The 22,183-nt window shown below is 42.6% G+C and overlaps 1 protein-coding gene across 1 annotated transcript in view; it reads right to left on the reverse strand.

The window, feature by feature from the left end:
* The window catches only part of LTBP1 (latent transforming growth factor beta binding protein 1), a gene marked incomplete at its 3' end in the record, with an annotated part of 310,157 nt that overhangs the window by 17,772 nt on the left and 270,202 nt on the right, over positions 1-22,183 (reverse strand). Inside the window, exons 15-19 of the mRNA XM_008051691.2 lie at positions 19,798-19,923; positions 18,564-18,689; positions 17,403-17,525; positions 13,599-13,718; positions 2,041-2,163 (exon numbers count right to left, since the gene is read on the reverse strand). Coding sequence (XP_008049882.2) covers positions 2,041-2,163; positions 13,599-13,718; positions 17,403-17,525; positions 18,564-18,689; positions 19,798-19,923 — 618 coding nt within the window. The remainder of the gene's footprint in view (positions 1-2,040; positions 2,164-13,598; positions 13,719-17,402; positions 17,526-18,563; positions 18,690-19,797; positions 19,924-22,183) is intronic.

Genomic DNA, 22,183 nt, shown 5'->3' on the forward strand with positions numbered 1-22,183 from the left:
ATATTGAGACACACTCACTTGGGAGAGAAGAGAAATTTTACTGACTTCCTCTGTTCCCCTCTGATAGGGCATGCTTTTAGGTACAAAGTAGCGGTAGTAAGTAGAAAATAAACAATGCATAGATATGACCATAACAAAAAACAATTAAAACTTTTAACAAAACAAAATCTTACAGAGAAAAATGAGGGATATCTTGGACAATGACAACAATGTATCACAAAATCTGTATACATAATATGTATACACATGAACACAGGTCTATATGTGTATTAAATATAAAGAGTTCATATGCATTGATTTAAAAAATGAAAAACTTGATCAATGAGAAAAGAGAACAGAAATTTACAAAGGAAGAAGCAAATGTTTAATAAATATACAATATACAAGTTTAATATACAGGTTTAATAATTAGAAGTATTCAAGAAGTTACTAAAGGGACTGAGCATATAAAATAAATATTAAACCTTTTTAGAGTTAAAATAAATACGCATTTAAAATTAGAAATATTCTCTGTCAAAATAGTTAAAAGACCACTGTATATGTATCAAACATCACTATGTACCTCATAAACATGTACAATGACTATATGTCATTTAAAGCAAACAAAATAACCAATAAAATAGTTAAAAAAAAAAAAAAAGGAACGCTTTTCCCAGTAATTCCACTTTCATGAATAAAGAAATAGTTCTAAAATTCAGGCAAACGTTTATAAAATAGAGGACGGTTACAGTTTCTTTCACATAGTATTGAGAAGTTGGGAAAATTTTGTTTCTTCAACACCTAAAGAACAGCAAGGTCTCCGGCTGGGCTCGGTGGCTCAGTCTGTCATCCCAGCACTTTGGGAGGCTGAGGCGAGTGGATTGCCTGAGCCCGCGGGTTCGAGACCCATCCAGGCAAGTTGGCGAGACCTCGTATCTATAATAAATCAAAAACTAGCTGGGCGTGGTAGCGCACACCTGTGGTTCTGGCTACTCGGAAGGCTGAGGCAGAAGGATTGCCAGAGCCCAGCAGGTCGAGGTTGCAGTGGCCAGGAGCGGACACTGAACTCCAGTCTGGGCGACAGTAAGACTCCAACTCAAAAAAAAAAAAAAAAAAAAAACAGCAAGAAAACTGTAATGCATTGAAATATTACGCAGCCTTTAAAAATAATGTTTGAGAAGAGTTATTCATGAAATAGAAAATGGTTATTAAGCTACTATTAAGTAACAAAAAGCAAGATATAAAATTGTACATAGAACATAATATTTACATACGGTATCCATGAGGTATGGCTATTCAAAAATGAGATTATGAGAGATTATTACTTTTTAAAATGTTTCTGTATTTGCTAAATTTTCTACATTGAGTGGATGTTGCTTTCTTTAGTAGTAATTTTATTGAGATATAATTCACATGCTATACAATACTCCTGTTTAAGTGAGCAACCCAGTGGCAATTTTTTTTTGAGTTGGAATCTCACTCCGTCACCCAGGCTGGAGTGCAGTGGCATGTTCAAGGTCACCCCAGCATTGACCTGCTGCGCTTTTGCGTTCCTTTCGCTTCAGCCCTCCAAGAAGCCAGAGCTACAGATGCATGCTACCATGCCTGGATGTTTTTTGATTGATTGTAGAGATGTGGTCTCATCAAGCTGCTGGGCTGGTCTCGAACCTGAGGGCTCAGGCAATCCACTCGCCTCGGTCTCCCAAAGTGCTGGGATTACAGGCTGAGTCACCGAGCCTGGACCCTAGTGGCTTTTAATAATATTCACAGAGTTGTGTAACTGTGAGAATTGTTTTTAGAACCAGAAAAAAATTTTGAATAAACAGGCCTGTGGTTTACAGACACTCTCTAAAAATACATTGTTTTCCGTCATGTAAATAGATATGCTCCATATCTAACCACAATGAGGGGCCACTTTTGAGAACACCAACCAAAATGTGCTCTGAATCACTCACTCAAAATACATGCACGTAACGTGGTTCCCTTTTCCAAGGCAAACTGTTCTCATCTATTCTAAAATGAAGTTGCAGTAGAAGTAGGGACCTGGATTCCAGCCTTTACCTTTGCAATGCTTGTGGTCCGGGGTCGGGCTGTAGCCCCCGTGACAAGAGCAACGATACGAGCCTTCCAGGTTGGAACAAGTCCCGTTTGTGCAGACATTCGGTTCTAGACACTCATCCACGTCTTAAAGAGCGTTGCATAATGGAAAGAACAAAAAAGAAAAAGAAAACACGAATAAAGTTAAATTTGGTTAGAAATGGCAACAGTAAACCTTCAGAAGACAAGCAGATCCTTGGAGATAAATTTTCAAATTAGCCCTTAGGAGAGAAAGCAGCTTGGCTGTGAGCGGCACTGATGATGGTTCTACAGCTTAACTCACTTTCTGGAAGTAGCTTGGAAGGGAACTAAATATGCTCTATGAACATTTGAGAAGAATGGAAGGCTTGTTGTAGGGGGAGGGAGGAACCAAGGGGAGTTAGAACAACGTCCCCTACAGAATAAAATTTTCCAAAGAATCAAAGATGAGTTGAAGTCTATGTAGGGAACCGATGAGGCGCTCAGTAGGATGGGAGGGCTCACAGAAGCAAGAAGTGAGACTCATGACCCACAGAAGTCACAGGAAAGTTCTAGCACAAAGGTGGACAAGATTCTAACAGCACACTCTATGGCAGTAGAATCCGTATGATAAACGCCAAACCAGGGGATACACAGAAGCCTACTGGGCAGTTTGAAGGTAAGATATACGCTGAAGAAGGAGATTAATAATAATAGTGACAGCTCATCTTTTTCAGGCACTTGCTGCATGTGGGCATTAAAGGCTTTACATATTTATCTCACTTAACAAACAAAATCCTGACAAAATCCACATGGGCTAATCATTTCATGGAGGAAGGAAACTGAAACTTACAGAAGTTCCAAAACTCGTCCAAGGTCACGTCGTTAGAAATTGGTGGTTCTGGGATTTGAAACCATCCTTTACACCAAACCCATTCTTTGTACCTGACTATAAGTTTCTCTCATTGGCAAAGTTGAGTGTAGCGATAGAAACAGTTAAACAAAGAAAGAAGGTATGAGTTTATGTTTATTTTTATTATTTGCTAACACAGTATTTATACTGAAAATAATCACCTAAGTTCTCACCAACTTCACTAAAAAATGTGAATTAACTTCCTACTGGAATATTGTTATTCAAAAAGAAAAATTTGTGTCCTGTGCCCCATTGGAATGTCCCTGGGGAAGTCTGCCGTACATGACAGCAACAGGTATTAGTGTAGCGTCAATAACCAAAAACCTAAAGAGGAAAAACTTACATCAGAAATGCTAAAATATGTCAAATATGTTCTCCCATCATCTTTAGGATATATGCATGCAACAACACCATTGAGGCTTAATCTTATAGGGGTCTATAACTTTTTTTTTTTTTTTTGAGTTGGAGTCTCACTCTGTCGCCCAGGCTGGGGGGCAGTGCCACTCCCGACCACTGCAGCCTTGACCTGCTGGGCTCCGGCGATCCTTCCGCCGCAGCCTTCCAAGTAGCTGGAACTACAGGTGCGCGCTACCACGCCCGGCTAATTTTTTCTGATTTATTGTAGAGATGAAGTCTCGCCAAGTTGCCCAAGTGGGTCTCGAACCCGCGGGCTCATGCAATTCACTCACCTCAGCCTCCCAAAGGCACGGGATTACAGGCTGAGTCACCAAGCCCAGCTGGGGTCTATAACTTAAAGCATGGTAAGCATCAAGCACACAAACAAGGAGCTAACAGCTCTTGAATGCATCTGTTTCACTGTGCAATGCTCACCACACCAGGAGAGCAGTAAAGCTTTCTATCCTCTTAGGACAGAGTCACAAACATGCCGACAATACAAATCTAATCCTAGTACAGCTATCCAGAGTTCAGACTGCATGCACTTGCGTTGCATTTCAATAAAACTGTGTTCTACCAGCTGGGTGCAGTGACTCACGCTTGTAATCCCAGCACTTTAGGAGGTTGAGGCAGGAAGTCTGCTTGAGCCTAGGAGCTCGAGCCCAGCCTGGGCAATATAGTGAGATACTGACTCTAAAAAAAAAAAAAAAAAAAGCCAGGCATGGTAGTACATGCCTGTAGTCCCAGTTACTCAGAAGGTTGAGGTGAAAGGATCTTCTGAGCCCAGGAAGTCGAGGCTGCCATGAATTGTGATCAACGTGATCATGCCACTGCACTCCAGCCTGGGTAACAGAGAGAGACCCCGACTCAAAATAAAAAACAAGAAAATGAAAACAAAAAACTATATTCTATGTTTCTTACAACGAAATTCTGACATAGAATTGTTCTGAAAGGAGGACCACGGATGTGCACACGCGTGCGTTCCATGTGCATATTTAGAAAAGCCAAGAAATTGGCACCACCTTGGTGCTCCAAGTCTGTCTCACAAAACATCACTATTATGGTGAACTGACCCTAGTCCACAACAACAAAAATAGAACTTCCAGACTGACTCATGACCCACCCTCTTCTTGGTTGTGGGAATCCACTTTCGTAAACACCAAAGGCAAACAGCTCGAAAGACGCAGCCAAGCCTTAGAGCCAAAGCAAACAAAAAGCAGAGTGAGCCTAGACACCAGGCATGGACATTCCAGATGGCAACAGAAAAATGTCATGTCTAGGATCTGGTGTGGTTCCAAAAATGTTAACATGTTCAGAAATGTATGGATCACGCTCCTTAATTATTCACACACCAGGGAAGGTGATGCATAGGCTGTAGAATGTCACAGCAAAATCAATTTCTCAGACCATATTTTCTCTAGGTGAAATAAATTAACAGACATTGCAGGTCGCCACCCATGAGAGCTCCTCAAACTTTTATTTGCCTAGGCTACTCCTCTGATTAATGATGAAGTGGAACACTTTGCAATATCTAGGGTCGCCTAATGTGTTTATTCTCATCTTACTTATTATAGACATAATTGCATAGAGCCAGAAGCCTATCCAGCCAACCATTTTCATGTAGATAGTACGGTCTGAACTGAATGAGTGCTTGGCCATAAGGATATTATGCTCTTGAGGAAAGAGCTGCACAGTGAAATTTTACTAAAGAACCTCTACAAAGAAGGAAGATCTCCAGAAAGCAGCCCACATCAAAACATCTGGTAGTGCAAACCAAGCAAAACAGATTTGGTGCTGAACCGTCAGTGCATACTTTTCTAAGTTGCAGATCCACGCATCTAGCGGGTCAGTCTACTGGGTTCTTTTGAGTCTTCACAGTGCAAGCTGGTCCCCTCACCCTCCTTTTCTCGATGCTGTTTCCACACCCATATGTGGCGTCATTATCCACTCAAGTGCCCAAGCTAGACACCTGGGAACCACCCTTTCTAGGTTCCTTACCCTCCCTCTTTCCTCACATTCAATGCATTGCCAAGTCCCATCAATCCACCTATCTGCTCACTCTCAAATCCCCCACTTCACTTCATTCCGGCTGCTTTCATTCTCTCTCATGGTTACCGTCAGTCTTTTTCTATTATTTTCCTATGGCCTGCCTTCTCTAGTCCATTATCCAGCTTGTAGATGGAGTCAACTTTCTGAAATGCAAATCTGATCAGTGGTGTTACTCCTCTCCTCTAAAAAGCTTCAGAGTTCTTCAACTCAGTCAAGGATGCAAAGGTGGGGGGCCCAGGGTGGTAATGACAGAGAAGACTCGGCCCTATGTTTCTGGTCAATCTTTGGGAAGATCTCTCATCAATACCATGGGAAGAGCTGTGGTTTGACTAGTTTTCCCCCGAAAAACCTCATGTTGAGACTTGGTTCCCCATGCAGTACTGTAGGTACATGGTGCCTGTAAGAGGAGTTAAACCATCAAGATGGATGAATGTCTTTCTTTCAAGAATGGGTTAGTTCTCCTGCGAATGCATTTGTTGCCAAGAGAGTGGGCTGTTATAAAGCGAGGTTGCCTCTTGTGTTTTGCCCACTTGGCACACGCCTGCTTCACCTTCCACTTCTCTGCCATGTTAGGATGCAGCACAAAGCTCTCATCAGATGTGGCGACTTGAACTTGAACTTCCCAGCTTCCAGAACCGTAAGCTAATTAAACCTCTTTTCTTCATAAATTACTCTGTCTCAGGACTTTTGTTATAGCAACACAAAATGGGCAAATACAGGAAGCAGGTGGTCCCTACCCACCCACCATCCACCCCAAGGCTGCCTTATCTCTGCAGCATGAGATGATTATGTCTTTGGTGTTCCATATTGGAGTTCAAAATTCATCTTACTCTAAGATACAGGCTCACAGATATTCCTATTACCCAAATTCTTCCAGTGAATCCACATAACAAGTTCAATGGACCTTTGTATTTTATCTTATTAGCCAGGAAATATCACAAAAAAATGCTGTGTTCACAACAAAATAGGTTCCAAACTCCAAATAATTTACCAGAAAGCTTTTGGGGCATAATAATTTGGCATTTTCCATTGAATGAATTAATTAAACCTCCCAGATTAAGAAAGCTGCCAGAGGTCACTGGTACAAAGACTAGTCATCTTTCTATACTATCACCCAGTTCAAACTGATCCTTCTAGTTACAGAGTGCCTCCGGAGACTCTAACAAATGCCTTGTTGACAACTAGGTGTGTCATACCTACAGGATTTTCTGGTCCTATCAGAAAAGGCAGTCAGGACAGACTGGCATGATTTATCCTTAATTAACCCTAGCTAATCCTTATGGTCAACACTTCCTTTAAAAAATGTTTCAAATCAGGCATGGTGGCTCATGCCTATAATCTCTGCCTCTGTAGAAGCCAGAGGCAAGAGGATTGCCTAAGCCTAGGGGTTCGAGATCAGCCTGGACAACTTGGCAAGATCACGTCTTTACAGTAAATCCACAAAATAGCTGGACATGGTGGCACACGCCTGTAGCTCCAGCTACTTGAAAGGCTGAGGAGGAAGGATTGACTGAGCCCAGCAGGTTGAGTTTGTGGTAGCCTTGAGCGTGCCACTGCTTCCATCCTGGGTGACAGAGTGAGACTCTGACTCAAAAAAAAAAAAAAGTTTCACCTCATCATGCATCCTTGAGTTCTTTGTCAAAATCAACATGAAGTTCAGCGGTCAACAATTCCCAGACTCTACCTTCTTTTCTCTTTCAGGGAAAATGAGAACATTACTCTCTCCAGCTCTCTGGCAACTTTCCATTCTCCACAAATTCACAAAGACGATTCCCAGCTGGCCAGCAATCCCACCTGCTAGTTGTCTCACTGCCTTGGGATATAACTCATCTGGGTCAGGAACCTTTTAAAATTTTCCTTTCTTGGACAGGCTTGGAGGCTTAGCCGGTAATCCCAGAATTTTGGAAGGCTGAGGCGGGTGGATTGTCTGAGCCCGCAGGCTTGAGACCAGCCTGGGTAACTTGGCAAGACCTTGTCTCTACAATAAATAAAAAATTAGCTGGGCATGGTAGCTTACACCTGTAGTTCCGGCTACTTGGAAGGCTGAGGTGGAAGGATCGCTGGAGCCCAGCAGGTTGACACTGGGGTGGCCGTGAGCATGCCACTGCACTCCAGCGGGTGACGAGTGAGATTCCAACTCAAAAAAAAAAAATTCCCTTCTTAATATCCTAGGATCACACCAGACTGCCTGAAGCCCACCCTGCTGGGCATGACCCAGCAGGCACAGAGGGTATTCAGTGGCCAACTTCACCCAGCCATGTTCTCCCAAGGCTGTACCCCCTTACGCTTCACCTATCAGCTTCTTGGGAATGGCCAGAATTTGTCCCAGAGAACAATCTACCTGCATTACTTCCTGTACTTTCAAGGAGATTAATATGTCAACATAACCAATCATTCAATCATTTTTCGGAGGCTATCCAACTTCAATTTATTCCTCAGTCACCAACTTCAGTGAGTGAGTACCACTTGAGATAGGAAAAAAGCATCTTCTAGCAGGACAGCCCCATGAAAACACAGGATTACTCCCATTCCCAATGTGTTATGACTTCAAAGAATTCTCAACTGTTTTCCACACATGATCTTTTATACTAAAGATTATGGGAGAACATATTTGACAGAAAGCAAGCATGCAAAAATGAGAGACAGATGCTGGTCAGGCCACTGTGATGAAATCACCTCCACAGCATTTGAGGTGTGGTAAATACCCAGAATCTCTCACCCTGTCAATCCTGATGAAGTTAAAATATGTGGCCGTTGCCGCAGAGATGCTGACAAAATTTGTTACATAAGACCTACCAATGTTTTTCAGAGTTGGAGAAGAACCAACGCTGTGTACATCTTATATAAACAGCCAAGGATGATCTCAGAAAATCAAACCTCAAATGCCACCAATCATTAGCTTCCTACCTCACCTTTCCAAAGGAACATTTTATCTTTCAGCTAAACTCAACCACAGCTACTTGTGCGCAGACCTAGGATCATATTCTGTGATCTCCTAACCACTGTTACTGTTGCGGGCAAGGGGGAATTCTTGCCCACATGGATTTCTCCTTTCTACAAACTTTTCTTTTTCTTATTGTCTTCATTATATGGTTTTGTTCTCTAGTTTTCTCAAATGTGCATGAAGAGTACACGAGTTATCATACAGAACAAAACATTGGACTTGGAGAAGAAAGACCTGAGTCACATCCTAGTTCTGACACTTATGACCTGCGACCTTGAGTAAAGCACATCAACTTGTTTGAGGATCAATTTCCACATCAGTACTAGAGGGATGACTGCTGTAAGGATCAAATGAGATGAGCGTGTCAGAGTACCTTGCAAACTACATAATGAGAAGTTTTTTGCTCTAATAATTAGTCTTCCCAGATACACAAGGTCCTTGCCTTCAAACACCTAACGCCTACATTCAGAGAGCTCGAATGGAAGTCAGAAGGTCATCCTTAGTTAGAAACCAACAAAGACAAGATTACTCCAATAAAATACAAGGAATGTGTGTTATCGGATCACATTGTCCATTACGGACCCAACTACAAAGCAAGACAATAAAGGAAACACCAAAAGGGTGAGTTGTGTATATCCAAAGGGTGACAGATATTCTGCCTTGTGATGGTGAGCAAAGGCAATGACATATAAGAATGGGGACAGCAGGACTATGATAAAAGTCTAACCATTTGTCGGGGATCATTAACAAACCTGCAGAGAAGTATCATGATTCCCAAGAATATTCTAGTTAGGGAAGAATGTGAAGAAGTTGACAGGAAACCACAAAATTACTCAAATTCATAAAAGAAAGCTCTAATGGCGGAGGGAGAGTCAAAAAACTACACATACATAATACAAGCTTAAAGAAAGCCAAAGAGAATACAGTCATAAAGAGAAGCACGACAGAGTTTACCTTCACAGGTCTCAGTTCTGACTGCATTTCTTATATTTCAGGACAATAGCAGAGAAGATTCATATGATTGGGGTAAGAAGGACTGTGACATTTACTGGGTCTTGCTGTGTGTCAGACACTTTGCTAGGTGCTTCACATTGCTTATTCAATTCTGGCAATACACCTCATGAAGCAGGTATTTCTACACCCATTTTACGGATAATAAAACTAAGTTTCCGAGAGGTCCCACAGCCCAAGCTCTGTGTAGATTCAGGGAACTGAGTATATCACTAAATGATTAAATATTAGAGAGTTTCCCTGGAGGATGGCTCTCGTAAGGTTTCCATAAGGCCAGCTCTCCACAAGTCGAGAGAATCATGTAAACTGAGTACCTGATAGAATGGCTTCTCTTAAGAAAGGAACTGGTTGAAGCAGCCAGTTGGAACTGGCCAGAACCCAAGGTGATGAAACAGTCATTAAAGGCAGGGATTGAGAAGGCAACAAGTCCAGTCTGAATGTCAGGTCCAAGGAATACAATGCTGAATGATGAAAGTGCCTCTCAAGCGGAGAATGAAATCCACAACTTGAAAGAAGAAGCTACATTAACAGAAGAGCCAGCAAGAGTTGCCAGAAAGTATTAAAGGGATGATGTGTGTTAGGTAGAGGCTGAAAATGATAGATACTTGAAGGGAATAATACACTATTGAGAATGACGGATTGTATGACCTGAACTAAACACTAGGAAAAAGTGGAGTCCCCAGACACCACCTGTTAGCATTTTACCTGTTTCTGCCCAAAGCAATTGCTGGCTCTAATTTATAAATCAAGGAGAAGCATCAATCAGTAAGACATGGCATGAATACAAAGAGGCCATTAATGGTTTCAGCAAGTTCATCATCTAGTCAGTGAAAGAATGAGATAGCATAACTGATATAAAACCCCTACAGACTATAGGGGCCGAAACAGCAATTCTTGATGAAGTCATCTAGCAGAAAAAAAGAGTCAAATCAACATGAAGATAGATGAGTTAAAAAAAACAAACCAAAACAAAACCAGAAGCATAATGCCAAATTGAAGTACTGTCATGTAAAACACTGTATGTGTTTGATTATAATGATGTAAAAACATGCAGTCAGTGAGAAGATAGTTGTAGAAAAAAGATTCTAAGATTTTTGGAGCCCAGCACCCTTGGGAGATAGAAATTAGCTTCTCTCCAGGTGACAATTAACAAATGTCAAAGATAGGCTTTTCTCCAAATGGTATGATTATAGAAAATTTTCAAGACATTTTTAATGTTCTCATGTAGAATTTTCAATTAAAAATTAGGGCAAGAAACTCATTGATATATCCTAAATTATCTGGACTAAATGGATATAAAAAGTCATGGGTGACTGTTAGAGACAGCAACAAATGACCAACAAGGACAGCATATTAGTAACTTACCATGTGACTGCTCTGGCCACCATGGGGTCTCCAGAGAACCCCCTCTCTTTTCCCTTATTTTTCTTTATGGCATGAACCATGCCTGACACCCCATATATTTCACTTGATTATCTGTTTATTGGTCAGCACTACAGCATAAGTACGATGAGGAGAGAGACTGTCTTCTGTTCACTCCCGATCCCCAATGTTCTGGGAAAGTCCATGGCACATAGGCATTCACTATATTGTTTTTTTGTTTGCTTTTATATTGGAAAATATAGTTCATTTAGAAAATAAATTAGAGAGACAGAGAGAGATTTACCTCCCCATGGTAAGGTCAGAGCCAAAGCCAGGAAACATGACATAGCTCAAAAAGCCATGTTGACACACCAGTGTTTAACAAAGCAATGGTGGAGAGGGAGAGAGAGAGAGAGAGAGAGAGAGAGAGAGAAAGGAAATTCACTTCCCCAAGGTAGAGGACAGGGTCAAAGTTAGGAAACATGGTGGCCATAGCTCAAAGAGCCACATCGACACATCAGAGTTTAACAAAGCAATGTTGAATAGAGAGAGAGAGAGAGAGAGAGAGAGAGATGAGGTTCACCTCCCCAAGGTACAGGAGCGGGGGCCAAAGCTAGGAAAAATGGCAGCCATAAGCTTAGCAATATATTTGTTAAATGAATGAATAAATATATACCAAGTTGTGTTATTGATGAGCTCAACTCAGAAACAGGTTTAAGTAAAGACTGTACCTCCTGAGAAGTATTTTCAAAGACCAGAAGGACTAGGATAGGGTTGAGCGGTTATCCTAAACTATCCTGGTCAGGGTTTAGCAGGAAAACCCAATCCACCCATTGGCCCAATATGAGAAGATAGGCGTGTTGAAGTATCTGTTTCTTCTCAGTCAACTTTTCAATATGTAAAAGCTCTACTACTATAAAATACTAAGATGGAAAATCTATTTTGGTACAACCTTCAAAAGCCCTCATGAGAAATGTCAACGATCTGCAAGGCCAACATGAACAATGGATGCAGCAATGAAATCGCAAAGGAGGGGCTTGACCTGCAGGTTACAAGGAGCCTAAAGTTTCCCCCAACTCAGAAGGAAAAAGTACCTGGCCTACTTTTATTAACGGGAAACATGTGACCTCAGTCATACAAAAAACAAAAGCTATTGTTTGGAACCACAGGCCAAGTGTGGGACTTTGGTTGTGATGAGCAACACAGCAGCCTTGTGGTTCTGTTCATGATGCTACACATCTGGTTGACCAAAGAAGACTTACCTGAAAATGAGGTATCACTCAACTGAAGCAAAACATGTGTGTGTGTGTGTGTGTGTGTGTGTGTGTGTGTGTGTGTGTATGTACATATAGGTATAGGAAATCACCGAGGATTTATAGTGAAGAGCAATCAGTTGCCAACCTGGCCAGCCACATCCCATGAGTCAAGTCATGGATCAGGTCTGTGTTTATACCATGCCTGCAAATTGTAGTTATTTTAGGGAACGCTCAGGCTCTGCTCCCGGAAGATGCACCAGTATGTGAAAATGAGAATGCAAACTGGACCTCGAGAAGCAACTATAAAATTTATGCCAAACAGGCAAACTGAAACCAAACGTATTTTCTGACTCACCCCAATTACGTAAACAACTGCCTATCAAGTAAACAGCAAATGCATTAGAATCTTTCCTTCTTTTTGCGAAGACCCACCTCTCACAACTCCACTGGTAGAGACTCTTGGGGTGGGTGTGGGGGTTCAGAATGGGGGCCCCAGCACCAGCTCTGAGCTGAGTAAATGCTGCTTGGTGACGAGTCCAAAGCTTTAGAACAAAGAGTGCTTCTGCCACCCCCAAAACACCTAGATGTCGTCCAGAGCTACACAGCAAAAACCAACGTCTTTCACAGGGCTGAGAAGGCCTTGCCTGGTCAGTTCCCTCACCTTGCAGCAAATCTTCTCTTGTTCCCTGTCCCCAAGCTACTCTGGCCTTCTGGAACATGACCTGCTTCCTCTACCCATAAGCCCCTTGCATATGCAGTTTTCTCTGACTCCGATGTTCTCCCTCCCACCCCTTCCCCAGTTAAACCTCAACTGGAGAGTTTTCCTAAGGGCAATTCTTTCTACCACATGACCCTACAGCACCACAGAACCCTCCTTCCGGGTGATGGTCTCACTCATGAGTTTGCATTTATCTGTGAGATATCGGGGTATGTGTTGGCCTCCCTCGCTAGACAGAGGTGTCCTGAGGAAGGGGCATCTCTCTTGTTGCTTCTCAATGTATCCTAGAACTTAGTCCGGTTCTGGGTGTATATAGGTCATTCTTAAGCATCTGGGGAAGAAAGGAGAGAAGGAATGAATGAATGAGTTTAACTCACCTATTCAGAGTTCTGGCATGGAGTAGGAAAGTGTTCGACATTTAAGAAGAGAGGTCAGACGAGAGACAGATCCGCAAAGGAAAACCACTGAGGGGAGTGCTAACTATAGCACAGGTAAACAGAACCAAAGCGTATTTATCCTTTTACCTTCCTCGGTGCCTAAGTATGGCCTTTGCCACTGCTGTTGAAAGTGTGTATTTCCTAGTTCTGTCTGTGGTTGCATCTTCCTACGCCCCTTCTCTGTTTTTAAGTGCCTTGCTCTCTGCCTCTCTCCCCTCTGGTAGTGCTTACTATTTTATTTGGTTTTTGTTTCAGTCCTAATTGTCTTTCCCACCTAGAATCTCACATCCTTCAGGTCAAGCCATTTTCTCATTTTCTCTGTGGTTAAAAGTTACTTAGAATTTCTCACAGAATGATGTAAGTTTATCACATTTTATTTTTCATTTTGAAAGAGGGTTCCGTTGACATTATACCATTCTATCAAAAAATAGGCCACACAGAAGAAACAAAATTCTGATGAGAGCATTCTAGTACCTACCAAGGCACTGTCCGTTCCATCCTCGGAATCCTTCTGTGCAGGGAACACACTGGTAAGACCCGGGGGAATTTACACACTGCTCATTTGGGCAGGTACTTGGGGTCGAGCATTCATCGATATCTGAAAAACCACAAAGCTAGGTCATGAATATTTTACCAGAATACCAAAGCGAAATCTTCCTTCTACCATGAAGCGAGGGGAAAACATGTTTATCTTCACTTCAGTGGGGTAGACAGTAACTGGGTAGTGAGATATTGGGGGTCTACAATCAGACACAGGACAAGAATGCATGGTGTCAGGTATACCCAGGTGAAGATATTTACACATATTCCAAGGAAGAGCATGGTCCAACTCTTCAACTGGGAGTTGGCGGCTCCTCTAGGGCTGCTTTCTGGACATCAATTCTTTCAAGTCATTGCACAATTTGCCAGAAAGAAGCACCAGGAATAGGGATGAGTGTGAAGAAACCATCTGTCCACCCAAGCTGGAGGGTCTCTCTACAGACACTGGATTTCTTAACTATTTATTTATTTTTTTGAGTTGGAGTCACTCAATCTGCCAGGCTGGAGTGCAAGGGCATGCTCATGGCCACCAAAGCCTTGACCTGCTGGGCTCTGGCGATCCTTCCACCTCAGCCTTCCAAGTAGCCGGAACTACAGGTACATGCTACTGTGCCCAGTTAATTTTTTTATTTATTGTAGAGATGAGGTCTTGCCAAGTTGCCCGGGCTGGTCTCAAACCCATGGGCTCAGGCAATCCACTCGCCTCAGTCTCCCAAAGTGCTGGGATGACAGGCTGAGCCACCAAGCCCAGTCCAGACACTGGACTTCTAGGGAAAGCCTCACTTTGGCCTCATGGGCCCAAGAACATCCTAGGTACAAATAATTTCAAACGTTTTGTATGACAGGAACCCCTTGGAGGTGGAAAAAGAACATTAGGAGAGAGTGAACTCATCATATATCTCCAACACTTTCTGGTAAACATGGTGATGTGACCCTACAGTAATATCTGCTGGTAAAAAGACGCCTCATGGTGGGCATTCACAGCTAACTGAAGTTATTGATCATCATTTTTCTCAATCTGGGAAGAAAAAAAAACCACCTAAATATGATTTGGATCGTGGCAGATAATGACTACAGCAGCTTTAGGCATTTTAAAGAATTGCAAAAACAAAATGGGGGAAAAGTAAGGTAAAGGAGAGAGTTCAACAGTTTAAAACACTGAATAGTAATGCCCTACATAAGACCCATTGCTTTTCTGGAGGTGAATTCTGAATTCCAGCAAGTGGATTTGATGTTTGATACCCAAATACAAAATGCATATAGACCCTTTAATCATACTTAATATATAAACAGGTTTTCAGGCATACACTAAAAAGTAAAAGAAATAGATAACAGGCACACTAAACACCCACGAGTATTCAATGCCAACATTCTGGTAAATACTTAAAAATTATCTCCCATCCCATTCCACTAGACAGGCATAGAAACGATGCTTAAAGTGAAAAAATTGAAGATCATATCAACAAAATAAGCACCAGTCGGTGTTGTCATTTTTTTTTCCATCAGTAAAAGATTCTTGCCAACAGACAATGACACACAGTGGTTTTACTAGGTCAGATGTTCTGGGACTTCTTGTTCTACAAAAAGATAATGCTTGCCAGTTTCATTTTCCAAACAGCACTCCATTCTCCTCTGAATGTTTTTTGCTTTTTTTTCCTTAATAGATATACAACTGCTAAATTGGAGGATGTCATTTAGACAGGCTGGTCCAACCAATAAGGTGCCATGTTGAGCCACACAAGGCAACATTCTGGGTTCTGGCAGCCCCAGACTTCCATCTGCTTCTGTCTTCATCTGTAAATTAGGTGCTACCTGTCTTGGAACACCTTCGCAGAACAAAGGCAGGGTGAATGAGATAATGTCTGTAAAGTACAATAGCCTCCTTGGAGACTGGTGCTATTTGAAAGCAACTTTGTTAGGGACAGCTGAGAAAATCTTCCCTGAGCCAGGAGCCCGGGGACGTTTGGTTCTGGGCCACAGTGACATTAGGAAATAGCCACATTGCTTGGCTCTCTTTTTTAGCCTTTTCATGGGGACAGAATTATATCATTTACTCAGGGAATGTTTCTGCTAAATACTTTCCATAGATTGTTACTGAAAATTCGCCTATCAGCTTTCAATTTAATTACATAATTTTCAAACGTCTCCGCCTTTTCATCCTTGTTTCTTGAATATCATCTCTCCTCATTCTGGGGCTGTCTGTAGAACTCAAGGATCAGTTCTGTACATAAATGCTTGTCAATTACATTCAACTCCTCTTTTTCCGTAAGGGCTCCCCACAACTACAGAGGTACTGGGAAATCTACAAAACACAAAAGGAGTCGGAGAAGGGAGAGATTGAAGGAGACTAAAACTTTCCGAAAACTAACGAGATGACATGCCTCTACGAGATACTTATTTTCATGACACTCCTGAGGGTTAACTTCATGGCTCCCATTTTCAGGTCACGCACTAAGTTTCAAAGATGCCAAGTAACTGCTGCAGGTCAAGTGGTCACTAAGTGCAGGGTGGCCAGCTGATTCCACAGTCCTGGCTCTTACCTACTCCCATCGCCTCTCTATAGCAGAGTGTACCATGGAAGAGGTGGGTGGGAACACCTTATACCGGTGCTTGTCCCACAGCTCCTTGGCCATCTGGGGAGGGGTCATGGCTCTGTTCTGATCCAATTTCATCAGAGATCCAGTGCCATGAAACACACCTGCTCTCTCTACATTAGTACCGGAGGGGCCTAGACAAAAGGGTGGCAGGGGAGGCAAGTGTCAGCTGCCAAGACACATCTAATTAGCTCTCCCTCCAAGCCTGGGTCATTAGAGCTGAGAAGAAAGCTGACAAGCGCAAGCCAAGGGCTCTCCCTCCCTAGCTCTAGAGAAGACCCGCTGTAAGGCTAGAGGCTGGTCCTTGGGCAGCCGGGTAGGGAACCCCAAAGAACCAACACCACACTCATGTCCAGGACCCTCAAACCCCCACCCAGAGGATCCTGGGTGCTTTTGCCCTGATGCTTCCATGGGGGCTTTTCAGCAGAAGAGCAAACTCTCTCCTCCTGAAAATAATTGCCAAAAAGTACCACGGTGGATTCAAAAAAGACCATGCAACTTGGACACAAATATGAACAGAAATCTGAAAAGGATGATCATTCTGACCATGCTATAAATATTTCTGAAAACACTGTTATAATGAGAGTGAACTCATTGCTGTGGTCAGTAAGGAGGAAGTTTTATCCAGTACAGTTGGAATGTGACCTGGAGTTGGTCAGCCTTCTGCAGAGAGTCGGCAAGAAAGTCCCGGAGCGCATGTTAGGGGGAAAAAAAAAAGCAGCTGAGACAAAGGAATGCAACAAGGTGAAAAGGTCAAAAACAAAAAACCAGCACCAGTTACACCTGCACCGTGTTCCCAGATGAAGAACCCAGACGCTGTAATTCAGTCTGGGTTTGTGCAAAGATACTAGCAATTAATTGTTCCAAAGTGATTTCACCCCAAACACCAGGGCAGACAGATGCAGAGGGAAAAGTCATGAGAACGGGACGAAGGAAAATAATCCAGACAGAGCCCTGGAGGGAGGCAGAGGCTGAGACTCCAGGAGGCAGCGAGAGCTCAGAAGAGCTGGTGTCACGCAGGGTGTGGAAGAAGCGAGGACCGGATAAGGCGCCTGCCGGCCCTGGGGCCTGACCCAGCCCTGAGGGTCATGGTCAAGCAGGCTCAGCACTCACAGGAGGCACAGGGTCCTCGTTCTCTGGGCACTCACCCTCGCAACGGCCCCTCCGGGTCATGCGGTACCCACTGTCGCAGTATTCACACCGGAAGGCGCCCATGGTGTTGACGCAGTGCCCTTCCCCGCACACATCTGGCCTCAGGCACTCGTCAACATCTATGCAAAGCAGAAAACACGGTTGAGTTTTGGCTTCCAGAATATCATTTCAACCCTCTCCCATCGCCCCAGTTAGTTCAAATCTAGCCCTTTGCACTCGGATGTCCCCTCTGAGGAGACACCATACATCTAGCAGACCACTGGGATGTCCCCTCTCAGGGCACATAAACAGACTGCTGGTGATTATCCACGACAAACTTATGCCAGATTTTTCAAAAATGTATGTTTCCCTTAAGTTTTCCATTCGAATTGCATGAAAAAGCAAAGAAAGTGATGGAATCTATACTGACATATGATCGATCAGTTGAAAGTGGTTTTCAGGAATCATGTTTGTGTCCTTCCACATCGTCTTTGAGCAACAGACTGGAGAACAAATTACATATTATTAATGTGGGACGAAGAAAATAAGACTGCACTGTCTGCTCAGATAAAACACCAGGTGGAAGACATCATACAAATTCTTATTGCACAATATGGATCAGTGAACCTGCAATGTGTGTCGGTGACTGTTTCACACGGTACCACACGTTTGAAAAATATAGTTTGATGTTTTTGTCATAAATAAGTTCCTCGATGTCCAAAATTCCATTATAAGCCAAATATCATTGCAATAAAATAATTGGTTCCAACACTATACTCTATTTCATAAAAAAAAAAAGTGCAGTTGAGTTGCTGGTCGGTGACTCGTGAGATGTCCTCAAGTGCGAAGGGTTAATAATGAAAAAACTGGTTTCTGCAACCATCTCTCTGCTCTGCTGGACATACATCAAAATCACATGGTTTTGATTCATGTGGCATGGATCCAGAAGCTACATCTAACATCCCTTGTCTTTGCATACATTTGACACTCTTTCTTCAAAATCATTAGAGGAAAAGTATCCCCTTTTTATAAATCACCCAGGATCTAGCAGATTGCTGCGTCATGACAGCTGTCGAAATAAAAATTCTGGGATGTCCGAAGAAGTACTGAATGATGGCATCTCAAGGATCTAAAACCCAGATCTGGGAATGCAAACATCAGGAGAACACGGCCATTACCTATGCAGTCAGTACCGTCCTCGCTGGCCATAAACCCTGCTGGGCAAATACACAAAAAGCTTCCCTCAGTGTTTTCACAGCGTCCCTGGGAGCAGAGGTGGTGGACTTGCACACATTCGTCAATATCTGTTAACAAAAACATAAACAAAAAGATGAACCACATGAAGCCAGCACTGTCTCCCTGTTCTGCAAATTGTCCTCGTGCCCTTCCCTGGCTTCCACCAGACTCGGTAACTGGAAAATAGTAAAAGGAGACACACTCTTTCTCCTCAAATACTTGAAGGATTGTTCCCGGAAGAGGAAAGCAGCGTGAGGAGTACTGCTTCCAAGGCTCACGCTAAACACCCCTGACACTGTGGTTTCAAAGAGACGGATGTCGGGCCCACAAGGAGGACTCTCCTGACAACTGGCATCACCTAAGCCACGGGTCTTGCAACCAAGAACTCCGAGGTGCCGTGAAAGAGACTCCCACAGCACCACCGCCTTTTCCATGGGATGTTTTAGGTTCTAAATGCGATCCATACGATGGATGCAAATAACAGGGAAATAGCCCAATTACGAGGCAGGTGGAGCATCTTTCCTCCTCATGCCTACACACCAAAAAGCAAAACCCACATATAATAAAGTAATATTGATTAGATATGTGCCTTTGTTACTTTATATAGACCTTATAGCTTAGTGATAAATTTTCTTCTCCTAAAAATTAAATTTAAAGTTACATTAAAATGATTTATTTGACTCTATTACACCTCTTTCTGAGATACATTTTTTCCCCAAAGAAACCTATGTGAGATCTCTAAATTTCTAAATTCATTGATAAACTCATGCCATATATACATATATGGAATTTCAATGTAGAAACTCCTTTCAGAAATCCAATGCTATGTATTCAGATGGAGGTCATTATTTACTGCAGCATACATTACTCAGGTTAATTGGAGTTTGTGAAATACACGTCTGTAGGTAGCGATTTCTAGAACTCTTATTTTGTTTACCTTATCTGGGAAATTATCTCACCTTGTAAATGTATTTGGTGAGGTAGGACACACTGGAGAAAGTAGTAAGAGAAGCTTTGCAGTTTAGCAAATCTGTTTTTGAGTTCCCTTAGCTGAGAGACAACCATTTTCAAAATGTAAACACGGTAGCAGTTCCCCAAAACGATTAAACTAGGAAAAAACGCTCTCAATGTGCATGTGTTCGCTATTCACCAGTTTGACAAGCCAACGTCTCTTACCAACACACTTCCGCTGTTGCTCGCTGAACTTGTACCCGTCATAGCATATACAAGTGTACCTCACCGGAAGGTTGATGCAATGTCCTGCTCCACAGATGTCAGGGTTCACCGTGCATTCATTGATTTCTTTAAAAGCAAACAAAACCATGTGAGAAAAAAAAAAAAAAACTCACAGAAGTAAACAAAGACTTCACTGCTACTTGCAAAGCACTGCTTTATGTTTTCTGACTCGTAGCAAGGAATGACCAGGGATGCACTTGGAAGTTGAAGGGTGACTCTGACACCAAGTACACATTCATATGCCTACTTTATAATTGATTAGTTACTCCTCACTCAAGGTCATCAATAGTGCTGAATGAGATCATTTTTAAGATAAACTAGAGTAGAAACTCAGAAAGAGGACATGTTGAAAGTTGTAAGAAAATCTATTCTTCTTTTTCTTTTTTTTCCTTTTTTTTTGAGACAGGGTCTCACCCTGTACCCCAGGCTAGAGTGTGATGGCACGATCATAGCTCACTGCAGCCTCAAACTCCTGGGGCTCACGTGATCCTCCTGCCTCAGCCTCCTGAGTGGGTGGGACTACATGTGTGTACCACCACCATGCCTAGCTAATTTTTTTTTTTTTTTTTTTGAGGCAGGGTCTCAGTCTATCACTCAGACTTGTCTCGAACTCCTGACCTCGGAGGTCTCCTCACCTCAGCCTCCCAAAGTGCTGGGATTATAGGCATGAGCTACTGTTCCTGGTTCAGAAAATAAATTCTTAATAAAACAGCTTCCAAAATGACCTATCAATGAGTTCCTATTCTCTCTAGTTCATCTTAGATGATGGAGTTTGACTCATCATGTGCTTTCTCCTGATAAGAAACACATAGTGATTTTCCACTCATTAGCAGACCATATTTGAGTTCCAACAAATACATCCAACTGCCTCCAAAATTTCTCATTAAGCCCCAAGAAAGACCTCCCACTTCCTAACCAAAGCAAAACTTCTAGGCATATCTGACTCTTATTTCGCCAATTCCAATATGAGCATATTTTGTTACTAGTGGTAAAGCAGAAGTTTCTTCCAAAACTTCTCTGCTAAATCCCATCCCTCCCCCCCTTACTCTCCTACTGATCCTCACGTAAGGCTCTGACTTCTATAAAAGCTTGTACAGCTCAGCCCCGTTTAAGTCCTCGGTCCACTTACCGACACACGCTATGGCAGAGGCAGGATCATAGGAGTCCATTCAAAAGGGGCTCAGGGTTTCCAAGTGGCCCTGAGATGGACTCCCCTAAGATTTTCTATTTTCAGTGGCCTTTGTTTAATGACACAGTAGGGGTGCCACAGCTATACTGGCTTGGAGATAGCACAGGTTCAGACCTGCTGTTCATTACAGCTCTGTACCATGGAGCAAGTTACTAGAACACTAGACCATTCTAAGCAACATTTTTCTACATGAATGAAATGGAAATAATCAGAGTTCCAACTTCAGAGTATGACACTGAAGGAGATCACCTCATTAGCACATGTAGGCCAAGGCCTGACCCATGAAATGTATAAAAGTCAGCCATTATTAACATCCTTCCTGTTGTTCATATGGAAGTCATTCAAGAATATATTTAAAAAGCAGCATATTTTCCAGGTGTGGTGGTTCATGCCTGTAATTCCGGCACTTAGGGAGGCCAAGGCAAGAGGATTGCTTGAATCCAAGAGTTTGAGATCAGCCTGGGCAACATAGCGAGACCTCGTCTCTGCAAAAAATCAAAAAATTATCTGGGCATGGTGTTGTGCACCTGTAGTCCCAGTTACTTAGGAGGCTGAGGCAGAAGGATCACCTGAGCCCAGGAGGTTAAGGCTGCGGTGAGTCATGATAGGGCCACTGTATTCCAGTGGCGATAGGGTCACTGTATTCCAGTGGCCCAATCAATCGATCCATCAATACAGCACATTTATTCCAATATTACCTTGGGTTATCGTCATCATATAGTAAACAAGGCTCAAAAGAGATGGTGTCAGGGATGAGGACAAGAAATTTCCAGGGTAAAGAAAAGACAACCTGATTAGAGGGGTCTACAAATTGAGTAAGAAAAAGAGGTGGACTTTGTCACAAGGAATAAACTCATTCTGCAGAAAAAGGATGTGAGAAACCACTTTTTCACAAATGACCTCAATTGGGCTGAGGGTGCTCTCCAAAACCAAAACCAAAATCAAATTCTTAATTTTTTTTTTTTTTTTTTGAGATGGAGTCTCAATCTGTTGCCCCGGCTGGAGTACAATGGCACACTCACAGCCACCCCCGTATCAACCTGCTGGGCTCCGGCAATCCTTCCATCTCCGCCTTCCAAGGAGCCAGAACTACAGGTGCACACTACCATGCCCAGCTAATTTTTTATTTATTGTAGA

The sequence above is a fragment of the Carlito syrichta genome, unplaced genomic scaffold (genome assembly GCF_000164805.1).
Source record: "Carlito syrichta isolate Samal-C Ts95f unplaced genomic scaffold, Tarsius_syrichta-2.0.1 Scaffold222157, whole genome shotgun sequence".
Lineage (NCBI taxonomy): Eukaryota > Metazoa > Chordata > Mammalia > Primates > Tarsiidae > Carlito > Carlito syrichta.